The sequence below is a fragment of the Caenorhabditis briggsae genome (genome assembly GCF_000004555.2).
Source record: "Caenorhabditis briggsae complete genome, chrIII, whole genome shotgun sequence".
NCBI classification, from domain to species: domain Eukaryota; kingdom Metazoa; phylum Nematoda; class Chromadorea; order Rhabditida; family Rhabditidae; genus Caenorhabditis; species Caenorhabditis briggsae.
The window spans coordinates 11,641,834-11,660,100 of NC_013490.2; the positions used below are offsets into that span (position 1 = coordinate 11,641,834).

The window sequence follows — 18,267 nt, forward strand, 5'->3', positions numbered from 1 at the left end:
CTGTCGGCGACTGAAAAAAGGCTGCCAGGTGCCGTGGCCTAGGTTTCTCACTGAAATTCCTCGTCCCCCGGCGGCACCTTTTTTTGAATTTTCTTCCTTTTCAACGCCGTTTTTCGGGGATTTCGGATTTTCTTTGAATTTTTTCGCAATAATATTTGAAAAATAGATAAATTTTAACACATTTTAATGCAATAAAAATTTTTGGTCGGAGTCCCCCTTTAAACGATTTTCCCGATTTCTGAAAGAAAAATATTTCGAAAACCTAATAATCCTAATTGCCGATTTTGAAACAAAAACGAATTTTTATGATTTTTGAATTTTTATGATTCTTCCAGTGACCCCCCTGGACGTCGTCAAAATCCGTCTCCAACAACAGTCTCGCCCGTTTCCCAAAGGCGAATGCTTCTACTATCACAACGGCCTAATGGACGTTGTCTGCGAAGCGTGCGAGGTCCGGAAGCCGTGCGAATGGTATCAAAGACCTGGAAACTTCCGTGGAATGGCCGACGCCTTCGTAAAAATCACCAAACACGAAGGCGTCCGATCGCTGTGGAGTGGACTGGCGCCGACGATGGTCATGGCGTTGCCAGCGACCGTTTTCTATTTCACCACTTATGATAATTTGTCGGTTTGGTTGAAAAAAAAGTTAGTAGAGAGTTTGTTTTTGGAAATATGGAACAAAAGTTGGAAAAAAAAGGTTCTGACGTCTTCTAGAATGTGATGGAAAATTTTATGAATTTTTTCGAAAATTTTGATTTTTTTTTTTGAAAATTTTAGATTTTTTAGAATTTTTAGATTATTGGAAATTTTTTAATATTTCCTATTTTTTCGAAAAATTTGGAAATTTGGAACTTTTTAAGATTTTTAAAGCTTTTGTGGTTTTTTTTTGGATTTTTAAAGGTTTAAAAAATTTTAAGACTTTTTGTAGTTGTTAAAAATTTGAAAAATTTTGGGGTTTTTAGGAATTTTTAGAAAATTCCTGATTTTTGCATTTTTTTCGAAAATTTTGGATTTTTCGACAAAATTTTTAAATTTTGGATTTTATGAAAATTTTGAAATTTCCTAAATTTCGGATTCTAATGCATTTTTTGGATTTTTTAGAATTTTTAGAATTTTTGCATTTTTAGAATTTTAGAATTTTTTTCGAAAATTTTGGATTTTTTTGGAATTTTGAAGATTTTGAAGATTTTTAGAATTTTTGGAATTTTTCCGAAAAATTATTTAAAAAAATAATTTATTGAATTTTTAGACTTTTCGACTTTTTTCGAATTTTTGGAATTTTTCGGATTTTAAAAGATTCTCAGATTTTTTAAATTTTTTCGAAAGTTTTGGGTTTTTTTTTTAATTTATGGACTTCCTGACTTTTGAACATTTTCGAATTCATTCGAAATTTTTGGATCTTCTGGACTTTTTGAATTTTTCGAAAAATTTGAAAATTTTGGATTTTTTGAATTTTTGGAATTTTTTGGAATTTTTCGGATTTTTCGAAAAAAATTTTATAACGATATTTTTTTCAGAATGTGCTGTCGTCGTGCGTTCTCCCCAGAGAAATGGACGCCTCCAGATTGGACGGCCGCGGCGACCGCTGGTATCGCTGCGCGGACCTTATCAGTAACACTGGTCAGTCCCATCGAGATGATAAGGACCAAAATGCAGAGTCAGAAATTAACGTATCACGGTGAGCAATGCTTTCTAGGGACATCTAGATGTACAGATTTTTTTCCAGAACTGGGTCATCTGATAAAGAGCTCATGGGCGACGAAGGGCATCTCGGCGTTTTATCTTGGCTGGACGCCAACGATGCTCCGTGATATCCCGTTTTCTGGAATCTACTGGGCTGGATATGATTGGTTTAAAACCCGCTTGACACGCCTTCAAGGTCCGGACCACTCGCCGTTCGTTGTCTCTTTTGTGTCAGGTGCTTCTGCCGGCATCGTGGCTTCTGTATTCACGCATCCATTCGACGTCATCAAGACGAATGCTCAGATTCGAATCGGTGGAAATCTGGATTCGATGAACAAATCGATTGGCGCGGTGATCAGGGAAATGTATCAGACGAGAGGGATTGGAGCGTTTTCAGCGGGTAAGGCTCAATTTTAGTAACTTTTAGGCAAGAAAATCCGGCTATGTTGACGATTTTCATTCCGAAAATTTCGCTGAAAATCAATTTTTCAGGTCTCCTGCCGCGACTTGTCAAGGTCTCTCCAGCTTGCGCCATCATGATCAGCTTCTACGAATATTTCAAGTACTTGTTCCAAAAATAAACTTTTTAGCCTTTTTTCTACTTGCCTAGTCACTTTTCCTTTTTTTTCACCCAGTAAATACCAATTTTATAGTATTCCCTGTGTTTTTCCCCATTCCCCCGTATCGGGTTTTCGAAGGTTTACCAAGTGTTTTTTTAGATGTTTTTAATTATTTTTATGGATAAACTGCTTTTTTTTCTGATTTTTAAATAAAATGTTCTTATTTTTTATCGAAAAATTCGGGAATTTCAGGATTTTTCAGCGAAAAATCTCAATTTCAGCTGAACTAATGACAAACCCCGCCCATTTGCAAATTCGCAATGAGCGCGCACTTTTTCTTCGAATTTTGAGACCCCGCAAATTCCGGAGAAAAAAATTTCCGGGGAAAAAAAAACTCCGGAGAAAAGTGGGCGGAGTCAGGGGCGGATCCTAAATTGCAACCCTGGCACGGTTTTGCCGCACGGTTTTTCTGCACATTTGGACACGGTCATGAGGGGGCGGAGCCTAAATTGCAACCCTGGCACGGTTTTGCCGCACGGTTTTTCTCGACTCCGCCCACTTTCCCCGGTTTTTTCTCCCCCGATTTTTTCTTTCCCCGGAATTTGCGGGGTCTCCGAATTTTTCGTCGGCGATACAAACGCGCTCTGCTAGACTATCTGCAAAAATTTATTTTTTTCGGGCTTTCGCTGTTTTTTCGGATTTTCTAGTGAAAATTCGGGGTTTTTGACTGTTTTTATTGACTTTCATGCAATTTTTGGGTCTGGGCAAATGTAAAATGTGAAGGAAATTTTGGGTTTTAAGTGGAGTTTCAGTGAAAAATCGAAATTTTCAAATTGGATGTTTTTGGACTATTTTTTCTCGGGTTTTCTAGCGACAATTTTCAGATTTGACTGTTTTTATTCTGAGCAATTTTTCGGTCTAAAATTTGTGAAATCTATGAGAAATTGTGTGTTATAAGCTTTTTTGAAGTGGGATTTTGATTTTTTTTGAAATTCGTTCGTCTTCGGCTATTTTAAATTATAAAAATCGCAAAATCCATATTCCAGACATGTCCTCCTTGGTGTCAATCAGCAAAAAGCTGTCCGGTCAGCGGCAGCATCGTGAGCGATCGCAACCGGAAGCTCGTCGAAAGTATGGAGAGCTCGAAAAGAAGAAGGATTACAAGCTAAGAGCCGAGGATTATCAAAAGAAACGCGATACGATCAAAAAGTTGAAAAAATCGGCGATGGACAAGAATCAGGACGAGTATCATCATCATATGGTCAACAGTGAGACCTGGGTAGGTAAAATAACTTGAATTTAGACTTTAAAATCCCAAAGTTTGGCTTGAAAACTTCGAATTTAGACCCTAAAAGTCCCACATTTTGGCCTAAAAACCCCAGAATTTGACTTTAAAATTTTGGGGTTTTGACCTAAAGTTCCAAATTTTGATTTTAAAAAGCCGAAATATGGCTTAAATACCTTAAAATGGTTTTAATAACCCAATTTTTGACATTGAAACCCCAAATTTCGCCCTAAACTTATATCTAAAAACCCCAAATTGTGTCCTAAAAATTTCAATTTTCGACCTTCAAACTCACAAAGTCTGATCTAAAACGCAAAGTTTTGAACTGAAAACCCCAAAATTTGACCTGAAAATGCCAAATTTTGACTTTAAAAATGCCATATTTTAACCTAAAAACCTCAAAACTCGATTTTAAAATCTCATATTTGACTTTTAGAATCGTCAAATTTGCCAAAAAAACAACCAATTTTCGAACTGGAATCTCTAATTTTTGCCCGAAAGCCCCCATGATTTGACCCAGAAACCCCACATTTTGATCTAAGAACCTCAAATTTTGCACTAGAAACCCAAATTTCAACCTAAAACCTCAAATTTTGACCTGAAAACCCAAAATTTGACTTTAAAAATCCCTAATTTTGATCTAAAAACCCCAAATTTCGACCTAAAAGCCCCAAATTGCAGGACGACGGTCGCCACTTCGACAAGAAGAATGCGGCTGAAGAGGCTGAAACTCAGCTTCAGAAGAAGTTGGGAAGTCTCAAAGACTTGGAATATGTGAAATTTAAATTAAACGAGGAGAAGAAGAAAATCGATGAAATGAAAGGAGAACTCCATTTCGCGGATCCAACGTTAAGCGGCAAGAAGAATACGCACACCGTCTTCGTGGACGACGATTCTGAAGCCAAATCCTTCGATCCACGTGTCTACTTCGACACCACGACGTCTATGCTGTCCAGACAGTTTAATCGAGTGAAAAATGACGATTTGCAGAATAAGACCATCGTTGGAGCCGGCTCAAAAGAGCAAGTTCGAGTGAGTTTTTTTTGTCTTTTGGCTGATTTTTCGATAATTTTCATTGATTTTACGCGATTTTTGTGTAAAAAAAAACGTTCAAAATCGATCAAATTCATCGAGAATCAACCTAAAAACTTTCCAAAAAAAGCTCCTAAGCTCCGCCCACTTCTCTAATTTTCGAATTTTCTTCCTTCAGAAAGCCGACCGTATCCGTCGCACTCGCTACAACGAACTGATGAAGCGAACCGAGCGAGCTCGTGAGCTCCAAATCGTCGTTGATAAGCTGGAATTGAAGAAACACCTGGCAGCGGGATCGACATCCGAGTTGAAGCCCAAAAAAATCAAAAAGGCCAAGGAAATGCGAGCGGCCGTTTATCAGTGGACCTATGAGAGGAAGAAATAGCTCTTTTTCGACCTAAATTTCGGATTTTTAATTGTTGATTTTTCATTGTTACTGTTTATTCGACCTCAAAATGATTATTAAAAATTGGTTTCCAAAATTCTTTCATTCAAAAAATTCACAAAAAAAGTTCATCGACGCCCAAAAATGAAGTTATAAGCCGGTGTAGTCGCTGTGGCTCTTCTCCGGATGCCGGTTGGCTTCGGCGTAGACGTCGTCGGCAGTGCTACCATCGTCTCCTTACTCAAATCAATCGTCTTCATGATCAACGGAGTCAGCGACGTCGTCTGAGTGAAGACTAGAAGTGCACACATCTCGCCGTCACAACAACAATCTTCATGCTGGTAAATGATTTTGTGTTGAAGGAGAATCGAACGGAGCTCGCAGGTGGTGGGACACGGCTTCTTGGAGACGTCGGGGAACGGATGCGTCATCACGAAAGCTGAGGAGAATTGACTGAAGGCAATGGTGTTCTGGAAAACAGCTATTTTTGAGGTGCGAAACGTGCATCGTTTATCTATGCCTTGTGGCTCGTAATAAGCTGTTGCACACAAGGCCTAGTGGTCTACGCGCACTTTTTGAAAATGGCACTTGTGAGTTCGAAATTCAGCTAGGCTAAGTGTCCTCAAAACCTTTTTGCTTTCTTCTTTAGCCTGTTTTAGCATACCGTAACCTTCAATTATCGTTTTACGACCCAAAAGGGCTTACCATAAAATCCCCGCGTCACCTATTACTCCGTCCAAACTGAACTTTCAGCTGCGAAACGCGCACTCTTTATCATCGTCTTTCGCCTCTTGTCTGCGGTTGCACGCATGGCCTACTGGTCTGCGCGCGCGTTTTGAAGCGACCACTCGTGGGTTCGAACCCCGGTGGCGTCAAAACCTTTTTTCTTTGTTTTTTCGCTTTATTTAGCATATCGTAACGCTCTGTTATCGCTTCAAGACCAATTTTTATTACCGTATCATCCACACAACCGCTGTAAATCCGTCCGGGTACCATTGCCACCACATCAGTCATATTCATCGAGTGACACGGATAATTGTCCTTGTCGTTCAGAAATTTTATAGCATCGGTGACGCGTGGAAAAAGGACTTCTGTGAAGTTCAAACGAGGCTTCTGCAATTCACGATAGACGAAGGACAGGGCACACAAAAAGCGGGGGAACAGAAATGGAAGATTCTCGAATTGACTGTGGATGGCACAAGATTTGATGAGTTCTGTGATGCGCTGAAATTTTAAAAAAAGATGGAATCTAAACAAGAAAAAGAGAAAAAAGAGATTTGGCCGCGGCGGGAGTCGACCCCGCGACTTCAAAATGGCAGTCAGCAATGTTAGCTACTACACCACGCGCGCTAATAACTACCACCACGGTAGAGGGCGTAGATTAACCTACCAGTTGCTCGTGCCGCTCGGGAAAGTGTTTCCAGTTCTCCTCCCACTTGACACGTATATCCTCCACACGAGCAGCTTCCATGGGATCCGAATCGATGGGATTCAGAATAATATGAGCAATGGATTCAGACAAGAACGGTGGGATAAGGCGATCGGGAACGTTGACATGCTCTTTTTCGATTTTTTGTTGAATCCGATCGGGAATTTTGTAGGTTTCCAGAATAACTGTGTCACTTTTGACATTTTTGGCAAATAGAAAAATGAATGGCAAAACGAAAACTGGGTGGCAAAACATTGAAATTTTATATATGTGATCAGGATCAGAGAGAATGAAGAAAAGTGATAAAAGGGGTCAAAATACGTAGCTTTTTCACAAAAAACTTCGCCAAAAATCGAATTTTTGTATGTCGTGTTGGATTATTAATATTGACAAAAAAAAACAGCAAAATTTCAAGGTCAGGAGAACAGAAATAATTACAGAGGAGATCGTGTTTCGAGATTTAGCGTACAGGACTGCGAAGACGTCCGTGGAAACGGTCTCCGCCGATTTCACGGCCAGACGTTGGTCCTGATGGGAAGCGACGGCCTCCCGGGTTGATTATGGCGACGTCGATGAAGTCTCCGGGCTCGAATTTGCATTGTTGGAGCTGAAATGGGGTTTCTGGGTCAAAATTTGAGAGCTCGAAATTTCGAGTTTTTAGATGAAAATTTGGGGATTCTAGGTGAATTCTGGATCAATTTTCGGAGATTTTAGATCAGAATTTGTGGTTTTAGATCCATTTTCCTTACCGTCTTGCTATCATCCAATCCTCGCTGTCCGTTCTGTGTGCTTCCGATCTCACGAAGCAAATATCTAGGCGATGAGCGATCTGGCGACACGATGGCGAACTCGAAAGTGATTCCTTTGCGGCGGGCGTCTGGATTCACCTCCTTGATGAGGGTGGTGAGCTCGCGGAGGGTGCAGTCCATCCTAGAAGAAATGACAAAGGTTTTAGATTGAAATTTGAGGTTTTTTGAGCTTTTGAGCTATTTTTGGGGCCGAATTTCGAGTTTTTTGAGCTGTCGAAGTTGAAAAAAACCTACCAGGTGTGCATGAAGACCTCATTTGGCGGCACGGATCCATTATTTGAGTTGTTGAACTCGCGAATCGGATTATGACGATGGTTGGAGGAGAAGAGACGAAGGAGCATCGGGCACACCTTCTCCCGATCGATCGGCTTGTCCTGCCCAACTGTGACGACGGATCCGAGTTGGCTACCGTTGCTCATTTTTCTGGAAAACTTGAAGTTCTGTTTTTACTGAAATTATATTGTTTTGAGGCGAAAAAAAGATCGAAAATGGGTTTAAAAAAAATTTCAAAAAAATACTTTCTACAAAAAAATTTTTTTTTCGACGAATTTTCAAATGTTTTCCTATTTATGTAAATCTCGATTTTCCATGCGAATAAAGCCTTGCATATCTATCAAAAGCACTATAAAATAGTTTTTTAAAGCAAAGATCTCAAAAAAGTTCGAAAAAATCCGAAAAAAGCAGTGTTTTTCGATCGAAAACAGCTCAAAAAATGCAAATCGCATTCGAATAAAGTGGGCGGGGCATCCCACTTGCAAGCCGCGCGCGCGGCTTTTGCAACACCGCCGCATGCAGTTGACATTTCGTAACTTTTTTATTTACCACATGTCCCGAGTTATCGTTGGATTTTTCTCGATTTCCGGTTTCCTTTTTCACCGGAATTTTAGTTTTGACATAGATTCTAATGGATTTTTTTGCTAATAAGTGAATTCTCGTTCGTTTTTGACCTATTTTGGATCATCTGGCCTATTTATTCTGAAAAATCGATATTTTTTCTTTATTAACTTATTTTGACACTTTTTCTCAAATTTCAGACTTGAAAATGGGCCAACATGGGGCGATTAGACTGCAGAATGAGGTGGAACCGATGGCAGTGGAAGTGGTTGGTCAATTTTTCGAAAAATAATTTATTATTTTATCTTCTCGGCCAATTTCCCTGTAATTAACTTCAAAATCCGACTAATTAGACTAATTAGCACCTGAAAAATTCCATTTCTCATTCAAGATTTGGTATTTTTCAGCAATTAACCGAAGAAGAGCAATGGGCGGAGGAGCACCGGAAAATGCACGAAAAGCATCGGGGACACGAGGCGATGCACATGGAAATGATGCTAATTTTTATTATTTCGGTGATCGTCGGACAGATTTTTCTAGTGACATGGAAGAGGAAGCATTTTAAGTCTTATCAGGTAAAAAACTAAAATTTTGGGCGAAAAATTTTTTTAAAATTTTTTCTGCTGTGATAACATTTGATATTACTGTATTTTTTCAATTTTTGCTGAAAAAAAATTTCTAGATGTGCACTCTCGTCGGAATGCTCACTATCCCGGTGTATGTGTGCTTCACCCGATCGTGGTGGCGATTCCTTGCCACGTGGTGCGTCTTCTGCATCTGCTCGGCGTTCATTTGGCTCAAAGCCTCGGCTCAGCATATTAGTGGAGGCACGCCGAGGTGATTTTTGCACAAAAATCTTTTTTTGAGTTAAAAAATTTGAAATTTCCGGCAAAAATAAGCTAAAATCGACCTAGAAATTTCCAGAATTTCCGTTTTTTGATGACATAGCTTTTTTACAGTTTTTCCATCGAATTTGAGCCTGTTTTTAGTAAAAAATCCCTGAAAATCCGCCCATTTTTCGTTGGGTACGCAATTTTGCGTTGCGGTGTACATGTGCACAGTTTGCATTTAACTTGACGACAATTCCATTTTTTTAGCGAATTTCGGACTAACTTTGATGAAAAAGCGGTATTTATTGCGAGAAATAAGCGCCTAGCTGTCTATTTTGGCGATTTGAACTGAATTTTCGTAGAAAATTCGCTAAAAATCGCTAAAAAACCGCCCATTTTTTGTTTGGTACGCAATTTTGCGTAGCGGAGTACATGTGCACACTTTGCACTTAACTTTACGACAATTCACATTTATCGAAGAATTTCAGCGAATTTTTTGACGATTTTAATAATTCTGAGGCTTTTAAAAATCGGAATTTTATTTTACAAAAAATCCGAAAAGATTTTTTTTGAAACATGAATTTTCAGTTGATTTTTAGGACTAAAAACGCGATTTTTCACAAAATTTTCACTTTTTTTTCAGATTGGTCTATAAATGGTTCTTGTTTCTGCACAAGTTGAGCTATGTGCTCGGAGTCGTTGGCTACGTTATCATGATGCTCGCACTGCTCGGATTTCACGTCTTCTTCGGTGTCACTCAGCCAACACTTATGGATGTTGGTGAGTATCCTTATTTATCTCGGATCCTATAAGAAAGATCTAGAATATGCCAACTGATCAATGATTGCCATAAAATTATCAGTAATTTGTCAGTTGACAGATTCTTGATATCTTTTGAAGGAGCTGAGATATGACGGAAAATCCAAAATGCTCTATTTTTCCAGGAATCCTTTTCATGTTCTACGGAGTGTATTATGGAGTACTTGGCCGCGATTTTGCGCACATTTGTACGGATCGGATGGCGTCGAGAATTGGGGTAACTTTAGCTTGAAAATAGCTGAAATTTGGCTAGAAACAGCCAAATTTTGGCTAGAAAATTGCTAATTTTAGCAAAAAATAGTAAAAATTTAGCTAAAAAATAACCATAATTCATCTACAAAACAGACAAAATTTTTCTGGAAAATAGCCAAAATTTGGGTTGAAAAAAGCCAAAAAAACTTAAAAATCCGAAAAATTCAAAAAATTCGAAAATCCAGGAATTTTAAAATTTAAAAATTCAAAAATCAAAAAAAAAATAATATTTTTCAGTATTACACCCCTGACGGCCTGCCCAAAAAGCACCTGGAAGACGGCGTTTGTGCGGTTTGTGGCGGTCGGCTCGACGATTCGGAGCACGTGCATGAGGTGGAAGTCAAGAGTCTAACAGGAGAGAGTGACGATGAGAAGTTGTATAAGTGAGTTTTTTTTTGGAGTGAAATGGGATGAAAATAGGCTGAAAATCCCTGTAAAGTTACTTGAAAATCCTTTAAAATTAACTGAAAATACTCTGGAAATTCTGAAAAATCCCTTTAAAAAAGTAATCCTTTTAAAGGTGGGGGGACATGAGAAAAATAATGTTGTCGAAATTCCGTTTAAATTTGCTCCTCGAGGAGTTGAACTTGTCGAGGCGAGTGTTAAAGGTGCGGCGCCGCTACCGACTGAGCTACGCGTGCAAAGAGAAAGCCGCTGCCCGATTGCATACATAAAGCTGCCCGATTGCATACAGAAAGCCGCTGCCCGATTGTATACGTACAGCTGTCGCCCCAGGCGAGGGCGACAGCTGTACGCAGAGTGACATTAAGCGTTGTACACCGTCACGGTAGAATGCATACTCTGGCCCCAAAAATCCCCCGTAAAATCTCCTGTCCCCCCACCTTTAAAAATCGACTGAAAATGCCTAAAATCGATAGAAAAAAGCCGAAAATCCATTTTTCCAGACTCTCCTGTGGTCACGTCTTCCATGAGTGGTGTATTCGTGGATGGGTCGTCGTTGGAAAGCTCCAGACTTGTCCATACTGTAAGGAGCGCGTCGATTTGCAGAGGATGTTCAAGAATCCGTGGGTTTTTTTTGAATTTTTGGGAATTCGGAAAATTCGCAAAACTCGAAAATCGTTAAAAAAAAAGAAAATCCGAAAAAGTCAAATTTCAAAATATCCGAAAATTAAAAAAATCTGAAAAATTCAAAAAATCCAATATTTTCTATTATGCTTGTCTGAGAAAAAAAAAGGTTAGAGAGTATTTTTTGCAGTCTGAATACGGTAGCGATATCGAAGCGGAGAGCCTAAATAGCACACAAACGGTGGAGACGCATACACATTTTCTCTGCGTCTCAACCTTTTTTTTTCTCAGACAAGCATAATAAAAAAGTTATTTTTTAAACTTTTCGGATTTTCAGGAATTTTTCAGATTTAACATTTTTTTGAACTTTGAAAACTTAAATTTTTGAATTTTTTTAAACTGCGAATTTTGGAGATTTTCGAATTTTTGGATTTTTAAAATTTTCAGATTTTTTTGAAATTTTCGGATATTTTGAATTTTTTATCCTAAAAATCCATTTTCAGCTGGGAAAAACCCCACTTGTTCTATGGAAAGCTGCTCGACTGGATCCGCTATCTCGTGTGCTGGCAACCGCTGATCGTCACCGCCGTCCAGGGAATCACCACGTGGCTTGGGCTGGAATAGGACCGTCTAATAATTCTAGACCTCATTTTTTTTTCAAATTTCCTACTAATAGTTTTTTATAGCAAAAATTTTTATGAGAATCCCAAAAAGTCACAATACCAATGCATTTTCTTATCCTCGTTTTTTCAATTCAATTCCTGTTTCTAAATTATTTTCCTCCAAAACTCGTTTTATTTCTTTTTTGCCGGGAACCGGGTGATTTTCTTCTTCCATTTGCTTCTATTCTTGATTTGCCGTGTTTATTATAAAATTTTCTAGCCATTTTAGGCATTTTGACCTGATTCTAAGCCGTTTTCAGCGGTTTTTATACTTTTTTTTTCATTTTAATTTTAAAAGGTCCAAAATCTGTATTTCCAGATGTCCGCACCACCCAAGCGTTTTGGATTGATTGTTAAGCAGAAGGAGGAGCCGAAACGAGCTCCTGTCAGGGTGTCCAGTGTCTTTGGGGATGATGACGATGATGAAGCGGTTAGAATTTTTGAAAAATTTCAAAAAAGGTCTAATTGCCATAAAAATTGATATCACTAGCTGAAATGGGCTGAAAATAAGCATACTAAAAGAAATTTCTGAAAAAGTTGAAATTTGAAAAAAAAATTTTTCTCAAATTTCGGTTTTTTCAAAATTTTCTTTCGGCATCCCTCTTTTCAGCCTATTCCAGGTCGTGATATCAATTTTTTCGCAATTGAACAATTTTCGAAATTTCTGAAAATTTCCAGCCAGCCACCGCCACCAACACCTCATCAGCATCCGTGATTCGGATTCAGAAGGCCGCTGAACGGGAGCATCAAAAGGCTGAGGCAGAGGATCCGACGATTTTCGACTACGATGGGAATTACGATGAGATTCAGGCGATTAAGAATGAGAAGGTAGGTTTTTTTTTCATTATTCAAAAGTTTTTGGCGGGTTACTGTAGCCAAAAATACGCAATATCGCGTACGGTGTGTTGCACGAATGAGCCAGACGGCTTAAAATGGTTAGAATTATTATTCTGGTACAAAAAAATCTGGTCTGTGGAAGATAAATGCTGGTTGTCGTGAACGAAAGTCTCAAAACGAAAACTACCGTAACCTAAAATAATTTTTATTTTCAGGAATTATTTTTCCAGAAAGTCAAAATATTATTAGGTTACTGTAGTTATCGCTTTAGAACCTTCCGATTCCCGTTAATTCTCGTACAATATACCGAACGCGATTTCGCGTATTTTGGACTACAGTAACCCGCCAAAATCGATTCTACAAGACTGCTAGAGACCTCAAAACCCTTTGTTTTTCCAGAAAGAAGAAGCTCGAAAAGCGGACAAGAACAAGGAGTCCAAATACGCAGAAGCAATTATCAAGGCGCACGCTCGTCGCCAGCTAGAGCAATTCTCACGAGAAGAACGTCAACAAATCAAGGAGCGAGAGAAGGAAGCCGGAGAATTCGACGACAAGGAGGTGTTCGTGACAGGAGCCTATCGAAAACAGCAGGAGGAAGTGAAGAAGTACCGGGAGCAGGAGGCTGAAGAAGCGGCGTTCAATGACATGACAAGTGTGCAGAAGCAGAAGATGTGGGAGATGGGAATGGGAAGGACTCTTCTGAATGACCTGGCGAGAGATCCAACGGCGATTAAGCAGAGGAAAATGGAGAAAAAGAATGTGAGGAAGAGGGAGGATTCTGGAGATGAGGAAGAGCAGAAAGAAGACGTTAAGAAGAAGGAGGAGCCGAAAAAGAAATCAATCTACGATACAGATTCAGAAGACGATGAGAAGAAGTCTAAGGCTCCAGAAGCGCCGAAAAAGAATTTCGAAGGAGAACTCAAAGCTGGGCTCAATCTAGTTACAAAGAAGGCGACAACGCACGCTGAGAGAATCCGCCAGAGAAATTTCACACCCACACCTCCTTCATCAGATGACGAAGCACCTAAACCAGCTCCACGAGCTGTAGGAGACCATAGAAGGAGCACGAGCCCGAGAAGATCTAGAGATCATGCTCAGAGAAATCAAAGAGAAAAAACAAAATCCAAGTCTCCAGAGCCCCCTAAAGCCCAGAAGACGTCGCTGAAGGATAAGCTGAAGCCGAAGAGAATCGATAAAGCGGCAAGGTTGGACGGGTTGAAGGCGATTCTAGCGCAACGGAATACAGAGAAGGACATCGAGGAGGCCAGGCAGAGATACTTTGAGAGGAGAGAGCAAGGATTGGTGGTGCCGCCGTTGTAGATCTCAATTTTAAAAAATTAATTTTTTTTCTATTTTTGTTATTTATTCTCGAATTTCATGCTTTTTTCCTGAAGAAAATAACCTTATTGCATTCCTTTTTGATTTCTGAAACCGGTTTACCGAACCGATTTTTATAATTATCTCTGAAATATCGATTTTTAGGCCAAAAATGTTTTTTTTGCTCAGAATGGCTTCTGGAACAACACAAGCGCCACCCGAAGAGCCCCCGGGTTCTAGTAATAAGGATGAATCGGCTAGGTGAATCTTAGTTTGATTTTATGACGTTTTGAACATAGAACATTTAAAAATCGCTGAAAAAAGAGTTCAGACTGCCCATTTTTGGTGTGATACGCAATTTTACGTCGCGGTGAACATGTGCACAGTTTGCACTTGACTTGACGGCAATTCACATTTTTTGGAGATTTTGACAGTATTTCAGCGAATTTATGATTATTTTTTGTGAAAAAAGCTATAGTTTTGCTAGAAATTCGCGATTTAACCTAAATTTTGTTCGGAAATTTGCTGAAAATCACTGAAAACCACCCTTTTTTGTTCGGTACGCAATTTTGCGTCGCGGTGCACATATGCACAGTTTGCATTTGACTTGACGACAATTCGCATTTTTCGAAGATTTTCAGCCATTTTTCGCCTATTTTAATGAAATTGCGGTCTATGAAAATCAGAATTACATTATAGAGGAAAAAAAGGAGAGTCCCAATTTCGAAAATCGCTTCACATATGATTTTCATCGATTTTTTTTTGACTATTTTCGATAAGAAAACCGAAACTTTCAATAAAAAGTTTTCAAAAGCTTAAGATTCGAGTGCAACATATGTCTGGACGCCGCCCGCGACGCCGTCGTCTCCCTCTGCGGCCACCTCTTCTGCTGGCCGTGTCTCAGTCAGTGGCTCGACACCCGTCCCAACAATCAAGTGTGTCCAGTGTGTAAAAGTGCGATCGATGGGACTAAAGTATGACTTGAACAAGAAAAAATTAGAATTTTGAGGAAATATGTGGAAATTTAGGTCGTCCCGATCTATGGACGCGGTGGTGATACGACAGATCCACGGACGAAAATTCCGCCACGTCCGAAGGGGCAACGGAGTGAGCCGCAGCAGGTAAATCCGAGAAAAAAAGGCCAAAATACCTAATTTTTACTAAATTTTTCTCGGTTTTCGGAGCTTTTTAACCCCTTTTAACCCAAAAATTTCCGATTTCTAACCCTTGATTATCTAACCCGTTTCAGTCGTCATTCGGTGGATTCAACTGGGGTGGATTCAACGATGGAGGCGGTATGATGGGCGGCGGCGTTGGGCATAATGTCCATTTTTCGTTCGGAATTGGTACGGTGAATCCGCTCTTTCCGCTGATGTTCATGCTCCCTTTCATTCAAGGCATCTTCCCGTTGTCGTTCGTCGCCTCGTGGTTCAATAATGGAAATCCAGGACAGGAGAATGGAGTTGGAGGAGGTGCTCCTGGAAATCAAGGACAGCCTGGACAGCCAGGAGCGCAGGAGAGAGGTCCTGGGCCGTATGGTGAGGGTTTTTAATCAGTTTGAAATTTCGAAATTCGGGAATTTAAGATTTTTTGAATTTAGGAATTGAAGAATTTTGAAACTTAGAAAAATTTTGAGTTTAGGATTTTTGAAAATTTCGAATTTTTAGAATTTTGAAAATTTTGAATATTTAGTATTTTGGAAATTTGGGAATATTGGGATCTTGAACTTTTAAAATTTAAAATTTCGAAGTTTTGGAGTTATTAGAATTTCGGAATTTCCAAATTTTGAAATTTTGGAATTTGAGATTTTCGAAATTATCAAAACTTTGGAATTTTCGAATTTTTAGTTTTGGAATTTCGAATCTAGAATTTTGAAAATTCAGAATTTTTGAATTAATAAAGTTTTGGAATTAAAAAAAATTTGAATTTTGGATTTGGAATTTTGAAAATTTGAATTTAGAAAATTAGAAAATTTGGAATTTTGGAAGTTTTCGAAATTTTGGATTTTGGGTGTTTTGGAATTCCCAAATTACGAAATTTAGAAAATTTGAAGTTTTGAATTTTTTCTTGGAAATTTCGACGTTTGGAGTCTATATTTCGAAAACTCCTAAAGGTGGTGTGCGGTGAAAAATTTTATTGTTTTATTTTGTGTAAAAATCCATGTAGATTCCCATAAAAATAAAGAAAAAATTCAAAAATTTCTTCATTGAGAAAAATGACATCGAAAAATCAAAGTGGGAACCGGTGGCCTAGCGGCCAGGTATGAGTTTTCTAGGCCAACTGCCGATAAAAGCGCGCGAAGTTCGAATTTTTATTGATTTTCAGTGTTTTCTCTGATTTTTGTCAGGTTTTTTCATATGCCTGGAAGAACGTTAACAAAAACATTTAAAAATCCTTATAAACATATGAAAAAACACTGAAAATCATCAAAAATTCAAATTTCGCTTGCTTTTTCCTGTAAATGGCCTAGAAAACCCCCGCTGCTTCACTCGGCCACCAGTTCCCACTTTGACTTTTCGATGCCGTTTTTCTCAATGAAGGAAATTTTTTGAATTTTTTCTTTATTTTTATGGGAATCTATTAGGTTGTTCGGAAAGTCCTTTCCATTTTTAGCGTCAGATTCATTCGATATAAAAAAGGTCAAAACGATGTCAGATAAATTGAAGGTAATGACCATTGTTATCAGTGCCTATCTGCCAACGTCCCACCAAATTGTGGATGCCTTCCTTCCAGAACTCCGGTCATAGCGAGTTCAAAATCAGGTCAACCCATTTTTGACATCATGCTTTGAAGTGAATTTTTTTCAATCAAGAGGTCGGTAGAAATGGCTGGAGAGGGGGTAGTCAGACAGTACAAGGTTTGGACTATACTGTAGATAAGACAGAACCGTTTAGTCGTATCCAGTGAGATCGGTCTCCGTTCTCCTTCCCGCATGAGGTTGCGAACTTCGATTTTGAAAGTAAACCTTTGTGTTTCTCTCCAATGGAGATCCACATGGAGTCTGAGTTATGTCACCTGACAAAAATAGGTATCGGTCATAAAAGTGACACCATTATCTGGCAGCTCCCAATACTCCACTCCTTGGTAGACATCCATGCCGAAAACATCCCATTTTTAACATTAATTTCACGTTTCGGGACGTCTGGTGGTTGAGTGCCTTTGTCAACCCACTTGGATTGTTGTTTATAGTAATCATACATTACCCATTTATCGCCACTAGTAATGATTTAACTTCAACATTCATGTCTGCAACGCAGGATGAGAAGATTTAAACAGGTGCCCACACGTGAAACGAAGTTGCGTTGAGCGAAAAGGTTTGATCCATATCTTCCCACTTTTTTTACTTTGCCGAGAGTTCCCATTTTATGGTTTTTTGACAAAAGTCTTGCCAATGATGTACTTGATATATCCCGCACAGTTTGAGACGGGTCCCTTTCAATCCCGGTTTTAATGCGTCCAAATCTGAGCCCCGTATGCTTTTTTGGAGGGGGATTTTCGTCCAACGAGAATTTTCATTTTTCAAATTGATGAATCCAGGTTGTGAAATTTGTTCGAAAGGGTGCATCTTCGTTGTTAACCTCCACAAATTGGTGATTGATTTCAGTTGATCTGAGGTCAGATAGAAATAAAAATAAAATGGTAGTCCAAAAATGGAAATTATTAGAGGCGAAAACGGTTGGCATATCTCACTGCACGAAAAGAGGAGAATGATCTCCGTTGGGGTGTAGACACTATTAGACCTCACCAGCATACTGATAAAACGACAACTTCTTCGCTTTTATCCCCTTCAAGAAAACAAAGTTTGAAAACAACATATCAAAAGTGGAAAGGACTTTCCGAACAACCTAATACATGGATTTCTGCACAAAATAAAACAATAAAATTTTTCACCGCACACCACCTTTGAATTCATATTGTCGAATTTATAAAACTGACACCCCGTGTTTGCAGACTCAGTACAAAAATTAACGTGATTTGCACTGAGTCCGCAAACACGCAGGTGTCAGTTTGATAAATTCGACAATAAATCCCCAAACTCCTGACATTAAATATTTTGATAATTCAAATTTTCGAAACTCTAAACTTCCTAAATTCCAAAATTTGGAAATTCAAAATCCCTAAAATTCCAAATTTTCAAAAATATAATTTCAGGAAGAGTCCACTCGGAAACAGCGGCACCGGGATCCAGAATGGCTCAAGAGGAGGAATATTTGTCGAATATTTTTAAATACATTGGGATTTTCATGCTTCTCTGGCTCTTTTTGGTGTAAATTTCCTCTTTTTCGGTGTAAAATTCCGATTTTCCCCCATTCGACTCGGTCCAAAATACTTATTTCCTTTATAATTAGTCAATTATAATACATTCCATTAATTGCTCTCTCTCTCTCTCTCTGTAATTTTCAAAAAACAAATGTAATTAACTCTTTCACTGTTCGCTAATTAGTGTGTTCCCTGTCCCCTGTAATCATGCCTTCTGTATCTTCCCGATTCCCTCTATCTGTGTTAT

General features: G+C 38.9%; 7 protein-coding genes across 7 annotated transcripts in view; 5 read left to right on the forward strand and 2 right to left on the reverse strand.

Annotated features, from left to right (window-relative positions):
- The window catches only part of CBG20158, a gene marked incomplete at both ends in the record, with an annotated part of 3,209 nt that extends 945 nt beyond the window's left edge, over positions 1–2,264 (forward strand). The window contains 4 exons of the mRNA XM_045244458.1: positions 336–645; positions 1,518–1,678; positions 1,727–2,083; positions 2,176–2,264. Of these exons, the coding sequence (XP_045096977.1) occupies positions 336–645; positions 1,518–1,678; positions 1,727–2,083; positions 2,176–2,264 (917 nt within the window). The remainder of the gene's footprint in view (positions 1–335; positions 646–1,517; positions 1,679–1,726; positions 2,084–2,175) is intronic.
- Positions 2,265–3,291: 1,027 nt separating this feature from the next.
- Positions 3,292–4,945, forward strand: CBG20157 (the record flags this gene model as incomplete). Its single annotated transcript, XM_002642488.1, has 3 exons — positions 3,292–3,522; positions 4,210–4,560; positions 4,739–4,945. The coding sequence occupies 3 exons, from the start codon at positions 3,292–3,294 to the stop codon at positions 4,943–4,945; spliced, it is 789 nt and encodes a 262-aa protein (XP_002642534.1).
- Positions 4,946–5,073: 128 nt separating this feature from the next.
- CBG20156 lies at positions 5,074–6,416 on the reverse strand (the record flags this gene model as incomplete). Its single annotated transcript, XM_002642487.1, has 3 exons — positions 5,074–5,415; positions 5,900–6,169; positions 6,336–6,416. The coding sequence occupies 3 exons, from the start codon at positions 6,414–6,416 to the stop codon at positions 5,074–5,076; spliced, it is 693 nt and encodes a 230-aa protein (XP_002642533.1).
- Positions 6,417–6,834: 418 nt separating this feature from the next.
- On the reverse strand, positions 6,835–7,602 carry CBG20155 (the record flags this gene model as incomplete). Its single annotated transcript, XM_002642486.1, has 3 exons — positions 6,835–6,981; positions 7,124–7,304; positions 7,418–7,602. 3 exons carry the CDS (start codon positions 7,600–7,602, stop codon positions 6,835–6,837), a joined length of 513 nt encoding a protein of 170 aa, XP_002642532.1.
- Positions 7,603–8,225: 623 nt separating this feature from the next.
- On the forward strand, positions 8,226–11,568 carry Cbr-rnf-121 (the record flags this gene model as incomplete). Its single annotated transcript, XM_002642485.2, has 8 exons — positions 8,226–8,285; positions 8,425–8,592; positions 8,700–8,854; positions 9,491–9,627; positions 9,792–9,883; positions 10,156–10,301; positions 10,824–10,943; positions 11,448–11,568. 8 exons carry the CDS (start codon positions 8,226–8,228, stop codon positions 11,566–11,568), a joined length of 999 nt encoding a protein of 332 aa, XP_002642531.2.
- A 357-nt stretch (positions 11,569–11,925) lies between these two features.
- Positions 11,926–13,763, forward strand: Cbr-ccdc-55 (the record flags this gene model as incomplete). The annotated part of the gene is made up of 3 exons (XM_002642484.1): positions 11,926–12,036; positions 12,285–12,434; positions 12,843–13,763. 3 exons carry the CDS (start codon positions 11,926–11,928, stop codon positions 13,761–13,763), a joined length of 1,182 nt encoding a protein of 393 aa, XP_002642530.1.
- Positions 13,764–13,950: 187 nt separating this feature from the next.
- Cbr-rnf-5 lies at positions 13,951–18,031 on the forward strand (the record flags this gene model as incomplete). Its single annotated transcript, XM_002642483.1, has 5 exons — positions 13,951–14,021; positions 14,581–14,734; positions 14,789–14,881; positions 15,010–15,298; positions 17,913–18,031. The coding sequence occupies 5 exons, from the start codon at positions 13,951–13,953 to the stop codon at positions 18,029–18,031; spliced, it is 726 nt and encodes a 241-aa protein (XP_002642529.1).
- Positions 18,032–18,267: the final 236 nt, after the last annotated feature.